This window comes from Nomascus leucogenys, chromosome 22a (assembly GCF_006542625.1).
Source record: "Nomascus leucogenys isolate Asia chromosome 22a, Asia_NLE_v1, whole genome shotgun sequence".
Taxonomy (NCBI): domain Eukaryota; kingdom Metazoa; phylum Chordata; class Mammalia; order Primates; family Hylobatidae; genus Nomascus; species Nomascus leucogenys.
This window is the reverse complement of record NC_044402.1, coordinates 30,914,167-30,926,857: the sequence shown is the minus strand read 5'-3', so window position 1 is coordinate 30,926,857 and position 12,691 is coordinate 30,914,167. Positions and strand designations below refer to the sequence as shown.

At 42.4% G+C, this 12,691-nt stretch overlaps 1 protein-coding gene across 4 annotated transcripts in view; it reads right to left on the bottom strand.

The window, feature by feature from the left end:
- Positions 1-12,691, bottom strand: part of AREL1 (apoptosis resistant E3 ubiquitin protein ligase 1) — a 53,103-nt gene that overhangs the window by 20,453 nt on the left and 19,959 nt on the right. The window contains exons 2-5 of one of the 4 annotated variants that reach the window (XM_003260754.3): positions 11,001-11,288; positions 4,615-4,675; positions 3,155-3,381; positions 1,987-2,224 (exon numbers count right to left, since the gene is read on the bottom strand). In XM_003260754.3, coding sequence (XP_003260802.1) covers positions 1,987-2,224; positions 3,155-3,381; positions 4,615-4,630 — 481 coding nt within the window. In that variant the 5' untranslated portion in view covers positions 4,631-4,675; positions 11,001-11,288. The remainder of the gene's footprint in view (positions 1-1,986; positions 2,225-3,154; positions 3,382-4,614; positions 4,676-11,000; positions 11,289-12,691) is intronic. The other 3 variants (XM_030803051.1, XM_030803052.1, XM_030803050.1) reach the window with 3 other exon arrangements.

Sequence of the window (12,691 nt, the reverse complement as noted above, 5' to 3'; positions counted from 1 at the left end):
CAGCAGTAAAAAGGAACCAACTACTGATACACTCAGTAACCTGGATGAATCTCCAGAAAATTATGCTGAGTGAGGAAAAGTCAACCCCAACAGGTTATATACTATATGATTCTAGTTATATAATATTCTTCAAATGACAAAATTATAGAAATGGGGAATAGATTCGTGGGTTGCCAGGGGTTAAGAAACAGGTTGGGGGTCGGGGGGGTGGGGCACGTATGGCAGCTCATGCCTGTAATCCCAGCATTTTGGGAGGCTGAGGCGAGTGGATCATGAGGTCAGGAGATCGAGACCACCCTGGCCAACATGGTGAAATCTTGTCTCTACTAAAAATACAAAAATTAGCTGGGTGTGGTGGCACGTGCTTGTAATCCCATCTACTCAGGGTGAGGCAGGAGAATCCATTGAACCAGGGAGCTGGAGGTTGCAGTGAGCCAAGATGGCACCACTGCACTCCAGCCTGGCAACAGGGCAAGACGCCGTCAAAAAAAAAAAAAAGAAAAAAGAAACCGGTTGGGGGGGATGGGTGTGGCTATAAAAGGGCAACATAAGGGATCCTTGTGATGATGGAAATGTTCTGTACTTTGACTGTATCAATGTCAATAACCAGGCTGTTATATTGTACTAGTAGTTTTGGAAAATGTTACCATTGCAGGAAACTGGGAAAAGGGCACACCAGATCTCTGCATTATTTCTTACAAATGCGTATGAATATACAATTATCAAAAAATAAAAAGTTTAATTTTTTAAAAAAGGCTGGTACATATAAAGATATGAGCTGTTCTCCCCTGGTGGCAAGGAGGTGGGTGATGATAATTCATATGAAAAGGAGCATCTGAGTGAGGCACTTAAGCAAAGGAGAGGATACATGGAGAGAGAGATGGCTTGGGAGCCACTTTGTCCAGAGCTTTACTCTGCTATCAGAGAAAGAAAATTAAGGACTAGTCAAGCAAAGATACACAAATCTTAAGGCCCCACTCAGTACGGTTTCACTTCAAAAGTTACCCAGGGACCCTAGGTCCTATTATCTGTGGATGCCACAGCCCTTAGCCCTTAAGAACTAACCAAACTAATGACTCAGCAATTTTACTCCCAGAGTAATAAAAACATGTCAACACAAAAACTTGTACACAAATGTTCACAGCAGTATTGCTTACAGTACCCAAAAGTAGAAACAACTTGACCACCAACTGATGAAAGGATAAATATGGCATGTACACACAATGGAATATTATTTGTCAATAAAAAGAAATGAAGTACAGATTCACACTACAGCATGACTGAATCTGGTTTAGATACTAGTACCCTCCAAATCGCATGCTGAAATGTGATTCCTAATGTTGGAGGTGGGGCCTGGTGGGAGGTGATGGGGTCATAGGGGAGGATCCCTCATGAATGGCTTGGTCCCCTCCTCATGGTGATGAATAAGCTCTTGTTCTGAGTTCATAAAAGATCTGTTTGTTTAGAAAAGCCCAGCACCTCCTCCCTCTCTCTCTTGCTCCCTCTCTCACCATTTGACACTCCTGCTCCCGTTTCACCTTCCACCATGAGCGGAAGCTTCGCGAGGCCTCACCAGAAGCAGATGCTGGTGCTATGCTTTTTGTACAGTTTGCAGAACCATGAGCCAAATAAACCTCTTTTCTTTATAAATACTCAGTCTCAGGTATTTCTTTACAGCAAGACAAAAGCAGCCAAACGCAGTAGGCAAATCCACAGAGGCAGCTGCCTAGGTCTGGGGGATTTGGGGAAAAAGTGACTACTAACATGTATGGGGTTTCTTTTTGAGGTGATGAAAATGCTCTAAAATCGACTGTGATGATGGCTGCATTTAAAGAACCATTAAACTGTATACTTTAAAAGGATGAATTTTATGGCATGTGAATTAAATCTCAATAAAGGTATTATTTTTAAAAAGGAAAGACAGGATGGAAAGAGTGAGACAGAGGGAAGGAAACAAAGAGAAAAAGAAAGGAAAAAAGAACCTACCAGGTTGAAAAATTTTGTAGTAGGGACTATATGCCACATTTAATCCACCAAGCTTCACTGTGATTTCATAACGCCCAGCTTTGCGCACAGTGAAGGCCACTTTTACTACGTTGGAATTGGGCTCCTGAAGGACTTCCTGGGTCACTGGAATTTCCACTGCTAGCTCGACATGAGAGATGTGAACTCTTAGTCCCACAGGCCGATGTGCAGGGAAAGGCTGCCCATTCTTATAGAATAACTGCCATGGGGAGAAGAAGGACACCTGTTAGCAAGCAGAGGAAAAAAAACATTTCCAGTGTAGAGTGAGTGGGGAGAGAGGAAGTAGCTGGTAGAGACCACACTGGTAAATCCCAGTACCTACCCTGTTCCTCACAGTCCTGCTTACAAAAACACAGAGAGAAACAAATCCCCTCAATACTCTAAAGAAAACCATTAAGTCATGAGCAAATTCTTAACTTGTTCAGAGGACAAGGGTAGAATTTACCACTAAATCAAGAAAATGTACATTTTAACTTGCCACTTCTGAACCACCAATGCTGCCTCCTTGGTCTTACCAGCCCTTTATATTATCAATGCTAACCCAAATTTAAAGGTAAGTTAGCCGGCAGCACTTGCAATGAGTGAACTAAAGTGTTACCAGACAAAGGTAGGAGGGGTTCAGACTCTCAAGCCAAGCTTAATGCTACAGTGGAGAAGTCAATGCAGGAGTTGGGAAATATTTTCTGTAAAGTGCCAGAGAGTAAATGTTTTGGCTTTGTGGGCCGTACACAACTACTCAACTGCCATAGCTGCTCAGGTGTGAAAACAGCCATAGTCAATACATGATGAATGGGTGTGGCTGTGTTCCAAGACAAATGTATTTAAAGAAACAGAAGGTGGGCCTAATTTGCTAACCCCTCTCTATAATACTTATTCTTTTCTGTAATATTTTTCTTATTTTGAAAAGGTGACATTAAGCTTTATACTTCTTCAAAGCTAAGGACCTACTAAATCAAAATGACAGAGAGATTTGTGACTCTTTAGACAGTAGCAATTCACTAGTTCCTGGAAGGGGTTGAAAAAACAAGAAAAAATGTTAACATTCCAGGCCAGCACCTGGTAGTGTTGAACTGGGCTCTGGAAAGCAAGTTACTCAGAAACCCCAATGGAGACAGAAACATTCCCTTACATGCACTCGGAAGGCCATGCTGTGGCCCACCTCATAGGGGTCCTTCCAATCCCAGAAGACTTTGCAAGACCGGGGATCCAGGTAATTTCCCCGCACGTAGTCATAAATAGTCCGGTCCCCTCGGCGCTCGCGGTCCTCATTCTGGAGGAAGCTGACTACACGTGCGGCAAGCTCAAAGAGGAACTTAATTGTGAAGAAGAATGCAACCACAGATACTGTGATTCCACCTATGCAAAAGAGAGAACACACAAACCGCCTGCCAGTTACACATTACAGCTTTTCATTATGCAACAGTCCAGCCATTTCTCAAAAATTAAAGGAGGTCAGGATGAGACTGTAAGACTGCCAAAGAAACACTGCACTGGGCACTACCTCTGTGGATAAGAAAGGAACTTCTACACCAGGGGTCAGTAACTACAGTCCTCAGGCCAAAGCCCACCCACTGCCTATTTCGGTAAATAAAGTTCCATTGGGATACAGCCACACCTATCATTTATAAATTGTCTATGGCTACTTTTGCACCACACTGGCAGAGTTGAGTCATTGAAATGAGCCTTCAGAACCAAAAATATTTACTCTCTGGCCTTTTATAGAAAAAGTTTGCAAACTCTTGCTCTATATGAGCTGCATATAATGTCCGCCCTGCTCCCCACCTTCCTGCACTTGCTGGGCCCCCCACAGAAGCAGTAAAAAGGATGTGCCTTTGGTTCCCACCATTTCCTTCTTAAAGAATGCATTATTTGGCTCGGCGCGGTGGCTCACGCCTGTAATCCCAGCACTTTGGGAGGCCGAGGCGGGCGGATCACGAGGTCAGGAGATCGAGACCATCCTGGCTAACATGGTGAAACCCCGTCTCTACTAAAAATACAAAAAATTAGCCGGGCGAGGTGGCAGGCGCCTGTAGTCCCAGCTACTCGGGAGGCTGAGGCAGGAGAATGGCGTGAACCCCGGGGGCAGAGCCTGCAGTGAGCCGAGATCGCGCCACTGCACTCCAACCTGGGCGACAGCAAGACTCTGTCTCAAAAAAAAAAAAAAAAAAAAAAGAATGCATTATCTGGGAGCCCTCCCCTCCCTTGTGTACTTGGCAAAAGTCTTCTCCAATCCCCACCAGCGTTAGCAGTTCCCTTTTCTGGGCTCCTTCAAACTCCTGCACATTCATCTGGTATAACTTTTCTCCTCCTTGACCATTCCCCTTTATGTTATGAATGCCTACTCCTTGAAGGCAGATTTTTGTCTTATTCAACTTTCGACTCCACAGTAAACAGTGTCTGGCATTGACTATAATTGCTCCATAAACCCAAATGAATGAATTCCAATGCCAACTCTGTGAAGGTACATTCTGGCACAACTAGAAATATTTTCAGCTCCATTTTCAAAGCGAAAGGAATAGGCAGAAAGGCAAAAAGGACCCAAGCAACCTTAACAAAAATATAATAGAGAGAGCTCTTTCCATAACATACCAATAACGTAAAACATCAGGTCCCTTCAATGCCGACAGACAGCCGAGGATCACAGCTGCAGCTGTTAAAAGAAAACTTGTTTAGTTTTTCTCTCCAACTCTGCCTTACAGCTATCTCAGAGTAACACAAAGTAGAGTGTATGGCGTGAGCCAAACAACTCTCTCTAGTCTAGAGCCTTACTATTCCTGTCCTCTTTCTAGCTTGACAGGTGCCCTATATTTCAGAGAAACAAAGAGACTGCATCATTCCCCTTAAAGACTTCCAATCTACTGACCACTCTAGGAATGCCACAAACAGCCACTTGCTTTATTGCTAATTTCAAAATGCAGTAACATGGCTTTCATCTTCTTAGATCCATAGTTCTCAAGACAGTTTCCCTCCCTCATGCAAAGTGGTGCTAATTAACACATGCAAAGAGGATAATGGAGTCACTTTTCCCTTATGTTTGCCTTCTGGAAGTAATTCAGCTAAGTAGAAATAGCTATATAAAATGTAGATTTTTTTTAAAGTAAGTATCATTATCATCACGTTGGCATTACGTAATTAAAATGAACTCTGGGTCATCCCAATAATAAGCAGTGGGTCTGAAAGGGAAATCATTTATGCTGTTACCAATCAGACAAACTAATGGGCCCTCTGGAAGATGAGCTCAGCAGAAAGACCAAGGAGAGGAACAAAAGGAGACTGTACTTTTCATCCTGAGTCATGCCTGTCAAGGTAGGAGTTTGAGGGAAGACTTTCACTGTTGTTAAACTTGTTTCCAGAATAAGACTTCAATCTTAATTACTCATTTGATCATGTGAACCAATAAAAGTACTGCAAAGGAAAAATGCAATGTATGCTAACGTTCATATCTTATCACTGAGTCTGATCTTAGCACAGGCTGTATATGCTATTTCACAACGCACTGAATTCACTCTTTCTTTTCAAGTTAGTGTACACTAAGGCTGTCAATGTTATCTTGACCCAGCATATCAGCACTAGAATATTACGTAGAGACAAGACAGCTAAAAATTTCTAGGCTCAGATCTGGGAGGGACCAAAACAACTTTTTTTCAGGGTGTGTTTTTACACCTGATTGTGCTTGCTTAGGTCCTCTGATAACAATATACCCAATGGAACCCACAGAGAGTAGGTAATTTGAGGAATGACCGTCAAAAGTTTCATAGAAATCCTACCTAGAGTGATATCTGAAGTTCTACTAGAAAAGAAATCCACACTGGGAACATTAGAATTGTCACATGGATGCTCTCAAAAGGGTCTATTATAGACAATATAAAGAGCCAAAATTTGGGATCACAACTACTGAACCTCCTTCCCAAACAAGTATCTCATCTCTTGGGACCCTATGCTGAATTAGCTGGGGACCCAATAGCTATCATCTCAAAAAGCTGCTACGATCTCTCAAAAAGCATCTGTCTGCATCTTACAGGATGCACTAGATGACTTGGTGGGACCAAAACTGGCAGTTTAACTGCCTTAGGTACTTCCTCGGCGGGATGCCAATCTGACCCTAGATGTGAAATTTCTGGTTCTCAGGGAAGTTACAGCACTCAGCAAAGAAATGAAGTACATGTGGCTGGTATTACAGATTTGTGGTCTTCTTAGAGGAATAAAAGCAGTGCCAAATGTATGGCTTGAGTCATGAGGGCTAGAAAAATTCCCACCTACTATCTCCAACAATTGCAACAACCTTTTGTGAGAGACAGCTGACATGCAGTAATTGAGAAGCCTGGAGAACAATCCCAGGACTGCAAACTGTGTGACCTAGCTAGGCTTCAGAATCTCATTGCTGTAAAAAGAGTTGCAATTTAATAGTTTCTATGGTATCATCTCCTTTAGTATGATATGACTTCAATGCAACTCCTCACAGCCATCAAAGCTCTAGCCAAACAGCACAACAAATAGTATAAGATACAGGATAAGGGGACAGACTCTAGAGTTAGATTACCTGGCTTCAAATCCATGCCCCATCATTCATAATGTGACCCTGGACAAGTCATTTAATCTTTGTAAAGGAGTGCCAGTTTCCTTACATGTACCTCACGGGGTGCTGTGAGGATTAAATGAGTTAACACATGTAAGCAGCCTATAGCAGTGCCTGGCACACAGTGAGTTCTCAAAGTTTTAATGATTATTACAATTATTATCAATAGTAGCACCAGTATCACTACTCCTTTACTTCAAAGCTGATATGAAACTCCTCTCTATTGGCCCACACTTTCTTCAAAGAGAAATGCATCTGAATTTCAAAAGGCATGGCTTCTATTACTGCCCCTGAACAGTCTACATGGGAGTTCTTTAAACTATTCTAATTTTATGCCTAAAAAATTTTACAATAAAGGGTTAAAAACTCATCCTAAAATAATTTGTCCAACAAATACTGAGTACTTACTTTTTTTTTTTTTTTTTTTTTTTTTTGACGGAGTCTCACACTGTCACCCAGGCTGGAGTGCAGTGGCGTGATCTCGGCTCACTGAAAGCTCTGCCTCCCGGGTTCACGCCATTCTCCTGCCTCAGCCTCCCGACTAGCTGGCACTGCAGGCGCCTGCCACCATGCCCAGCTAATTTTTTGTATTTTTAGTAGAGACGAGGTTTCACCGTGTTAGCCAGGATGGTCTCGATCTCATGACCTCGTGATCCACCCGCCTCAACCTCCCAAAGTGCTGGGATTACAGGCGTGAGCCACCGCGCCCAGTCCTGAGTACTTACTTAATGTGCCAGGTACAGGGGGGACAAAGTAGAACATGAGAGCCACAGTCCAGTTATCATGAAGCTGGCAGTAATGAGCTTTACCTTGTGGAGTCCTCGGCCATTTTTCCCGTCACTTACTTCTCAATCAAATCATCACTACTGATTTTCAAGATCAGCTAAACCTTCTCCAATAAGTCAGTTCTACATTTCTGCCCCACCTCTATTCATTATTTAAAACTCAACAGACCAATTACTACTTTTTCCCCAAACAACTGTCTTCTTGAAACCTCCTCATGATCAGGGAGTTAGCTCTATCAATTCATCACTCACTGACATCAACTTTACAAAATGTCCCACTGCTCTACAACAGCTCTCAAACCACTCCCCACCCCCATAGTATTTACTGACCTCCCAGTTTCACCCATGGTCACATTCTGAATTTGCCTTTGTTCTACATATTCCCCCTTTCTGGTTCCTCCTGAATTATCTCAAAAGCCCTTCTATTTTTTTTTTTTTTTTTTTTTTTTTAGACAGTCTTGCTCTGTTGCCCAGGCTGGAGTGCAGTGGCACAATCTCGGCTCTCTGCAACCTCCGCCTCCCGGGTTCAAGCAATTCTCCTGTGTCAGCCTCCCAAGTAGCAGGGATTACAGATGCCCACCACCACGCCTGGCTAGTTTTTTTTTGTTTTTTTGTTTTTTTTTAGTAGAGACGGGGTTTCACCATGTCAGCCAGGCTGGTCTTGAACTCCTGACCTCAAGTAATCCACCTGCCTTGGCTTCCCAAAGTGCTGGGATTACAAGTGTGAGCCACCATGCCCAGCCAGGCCTCCCTATTTTTGTCACTAAAATCACTTTTATTCCAGATTTTACCTCTGTTCTGTAAGCATTTTCTGTAAGCATGTTCCGACCCTGTCAGGGGCTCTCTCTGCCCTGTATCTACTGCTACCCCTACCCCACGCTATTCTCCTTGGCCCCAGTTGCTACAATACCTCGTTATTCATCCTATGATCTATCCAAATTAGATCCTTTACACTTTTACATACAGCTCTGAAATGTCCCCTCTCCATTAATTTTGAAAACTCATCTCCTCTGCCTAGAATATCCTCCTTCCTTTTATTCTCTACGCATGGAACATCTCCTGATCCTAAGGTCTAGGAAAAATCCTATCCACTCTCTCCAAAATCTTCCCTAATACTAAATTTAGAAATTCCTTCCCTCTTGTGAATTTCCATAGAACATTGTTTTTATTTATCTTACAGCACTTTTCTTTTCAATTTTTTTTCTTTTTGGGACAGAGTTTCACTCTTGTTGCCCAGGCTGGAGTGCAATGGCGTGATCTCGGCTCACTGCAACCTCCACCTCTGGGTTCAAGCGATTCTCCTGCCTCAGCCTCTCGAGTAGCAGGGATTACAGGCATGCACCACCACGCCCGGCTAATTTTGTATTTTTAGTAGAGATGGGGTTTCTCCATGTTGGTCAGGCTGATCTCAAACTCCCAACCTGAGGTGATCTGCCCGCCTCAGCCTCCCAAAGTGCTGGGATTACAGGCGTGAGCCACCATGCCCAGCCTAGCACTTTTATTCTTTTAGTCTCGTTTTTTCATTTTAGAGTGGTAATGAGTAGTCTTAAAAATCCTCCAGCCTGGGCACAGTGGCTTATGTCTGCAATCCCAGCACTTTGGGAGGCTGAGGTGGGAAGATCACTTGAGCTCAGGAGTTTGAGACCAGTCTGGGCAATACAGTGGGACCTCACCTCTACTAAAATTTGAAAACAAATTAGCTGCGCGTGCTGGCACACACCTATATCTAAGCTACTGGAGGCAGGGAGGGCATCTGAGGCAGGAAGATCCCTTGAACCCAGGAGGTTGAGGCTGCAGTGAGCCCTGATGGCACCACTGCACTCCAACTGGGCAACAGAGCAAGACCCTGTCTCCAAAAAAAAAAAAAAAATGCTCCAAAGAGACCAACATAATTGCATATAGTAACTTCAATAAATATGAATAAAATCAAATGTCTGTCCTTTTCTTTGTCCAGAATGCCTAAGGATCAGGAATTTTCCAGATGGGATCTTCCTTGTAGAAAAGAGTTTGAAAGGATTTCTCTAATTAACAGTATACTCACTTGAGCCAGGGGTTGTAAGTTCCTCAACCTAAAAGTTGCCAATTTAATTCAGTTCAACAAGCAGGTATCAAATGCCCACCACTGGGGTTGCAGATTCCCATGCATGGTATTTTTCTACAGCAGTTTCTACAGCACCCTCTACTTTTAGCTATTCATATTTTTCCTGTATGAAATTATTTTGGAACTTTCCCAAGTCTAATTCCAGTACAAACAAGTATGTAAGGCTCTACCATACTATTTCATCCAATTGTTATGAGTATTTTGTGTGTTTTCAAGTTCATCTCTTTAGTGTCCTTGACCTTTATATATATGGCATATTGTGATACTTTAAGCTAGAAGAAAAATATGACAGTAGTAAATTAACAACTTTCTACCCACTTATTAAGTCACTTATCACAGGCCAAACACTGCCTTCAGTGCTTTACACATGTTAGCCTAAGTAACTGTCACCACAACAACTTGGTAAGATGAATACTATTATTCTCGTTTTATGGATTTTTTTTTTTAAGCTGGGCTTAAGGTTGCTGAACATCTCACATTAGGGTAAGTGACAGAGTTGAGATTCAAGCCTGGCTGGGAAAGCCTAGCAGGGCATGGTGGCTCATACCTGTAATCCCAGCACTTTGGGAAGCCAAGGCAAGAGGATCACTTGAGCTCAAGAGCTTGGGACCAGCCTGAGCAACATGGCAAAACCCCATCTCTACAAAAAATACAAATAAAAAATTAGGATGTCATAGTGCACGCCTGTAGTCCCAGCTACTTGGGAGGCTGAGGCGGGAGGATTGCTTGAGCCCAGGAGGTCAAGGCTGCAGTGAGCCATGATTGTGCTACTGCACTCCAGCCTGGTTGACAGAGAAAGACCCTGTCTCCATTTAAAAAAAAAAAAAAAGCCTACGTCTAACTCTGAAGCTCAATGCTCTTAACCTCTACAGTGGATCATGAAAAAGCATAAAGTCATAAGGATAGTGAAGTATTTGGGGAAAAAAAGAAAACAGGTAAAACAAAGTATGAGAAAACACTATCCAATCTTACTGTGAGGAATCTCATAGCAAGGCTAAAATTAGAAAGATAAACTCTTATGGCTCTTTTTAAATCTTTTGAAATATAAATAAAGCATGACAAAGAAAAGTGGAATGCAATGCCAATTCTCTAGTGCAGAAATATCACTTGCTTACGAAGGATGCTGGTCTGGTTGCTTAATACTATAGCATTTTGGCTCACATTACCTACAAAAGGGGAAAAATACTTGAAAATACTGTCTCAAGGGACTGTTAGAAAGTTGATTAACATACATATTCTAAAATCCTCTGCTTTTTCGGAGTATAAAGATTTTTAATTATAGTAGCAACTAAATTTTAGCCCCAACATTGAAAACCAGTTGTGAAAAAGTCATTTCCCAAAAACGGAGAACTGGTTTCTTCATATTTAAAATTGCTCTGCTGGGGACAAAGTCAATTCTCACTGCAACTGTATACTTTAACAGCTATCCCTTGCTGAAAAGGCTTAGGAATTGGTCACTGGATCCATGTTCTACATCCCAATAACTAAAGCTTAACTCAGTCTGTTACCTTACCTTTAAACGAGGGCCCATGTTCTGAGAACCAAGTAGAGCACTCCTATTCACCAAAGCAGACAACTTTTGGCCCCTTTCACCTTGTCTTCCAACTTCCACATGAAAGATAAATGCCACAAGGTCAACAGAAAGGGTCTATCCATCAGACTTTGTCACAGTAACCAGGTCAGTGTTTCTGGGATGAACTGGATGAATTCCAGGGTAGAGAAATACAGCCCAAGAATATATCATTCCTGGACTTCTCTCTAGTGCAGGGTGCAATCGACTGCCAAAGGATGCCCCAGGATCCTGTCCAAAAAAGAAAACAGGGTTAGTTGGAATAGGTTTTTATTTCTGAAAAAGATTCCCCAGAAAAAAAACAAAGAGAAGGTAGAACAGGCAGTGGAAACCCTGTGACACTAAAAATAACCAAGAATTGGTAAACTCTGACCAAGCATTCTCAATTAAAACTCCACACAGTTTCCTTGAGGCCTCTCTCCAACTCCACAAGAAAAGTCAACTGGCAACCTCACTGTCTATAACCATGTCTTCAGCTGAGAAGTACCAGGGCTTCCTTCAGTTCATGTCCCCAAACTTCCCTATCCTTACGACTTTATTCTTTTTCATGATTCAGTGTAGAGGTTAAGAGCATTGAGCTTCAGAATTGGACACAGTTTGTTTTTGTTTTTGTTTTGAGATAGGGTCTTTCTCTGTCACCCAGGTTGGAGTGCAGTGGCATGATTACAGCTCACTGCAGCCTTGACCTCCTGGGCTCAAGGGATCCTCCCGCCTCAGCCTCCCAAGTAGCTGGGACTACAGGCGTGCACTACCACACCTGGCTAATTTTTTATTTGTGTTTTTTGTAGAGACGGGGTTTTGCCATGTTGCTCAGGCTAGTCTCGAACTCCTAAGCTCAAGAAATCCTCCTGCCTTGGCCTCCCAAAGTGCTGGGATTACAGGTGTCAGTCCATTCTTCAGTAGAAGCAAACTAGGCCACAGATTTAAAGAGTAACCTTCAGCACAACCACATACCCAGTTTGAATATAATGGGGCTGCAGCACAGGGTCTGGAGCAACCACGAAGACAAGTGAGATGAAAGCATAGGCAGAACCAGGTTACGGACAGCCTTATATGCCATGATAAGGAATCGAGACAATATTCAGCTGGAAAGGAGAAACCTCCAAAAAGCTTTAAAGCCCAATCTATCAGCCTATGCAGTCTGCTCCCTTCGTGCCCACATATGCATTTCCAAGACATGCTTAAATAAAGTTGATTTTATATTTAAAACAGTAAAATCTGCTACTACGAGTCAGGGGAAAATCTGTGAACTTTCAAAATAAAGTCACTAAATAAAGTCCAGTAAAGTCAGTTTATAACTCTCGAAGATATTCATGAACCAAAAATGTAGCAGAAAGGGGGTTTATGGCAATGCATACACAAACAGCCACCATAAGACAAATGAGAAGAGACTACTAATTAGTAAATGAAGAGACAGTCTTACCATATGGCAGGAACTGTTCTCAGTGCTTCACACATATAAACTCGTAGATACAATTATCCCTATTTTAACACAGATACAATTATCCCTATTTTACAGACGAGGAAACTGAGATACAGAAAGGTTAAAGTACTTTTCCAAGAAAACACACAGTGAGTAGTAGAGCTGAGTCAAACTCAGACAACCTGGACCCAGAATCCATGCTTTTAATGAC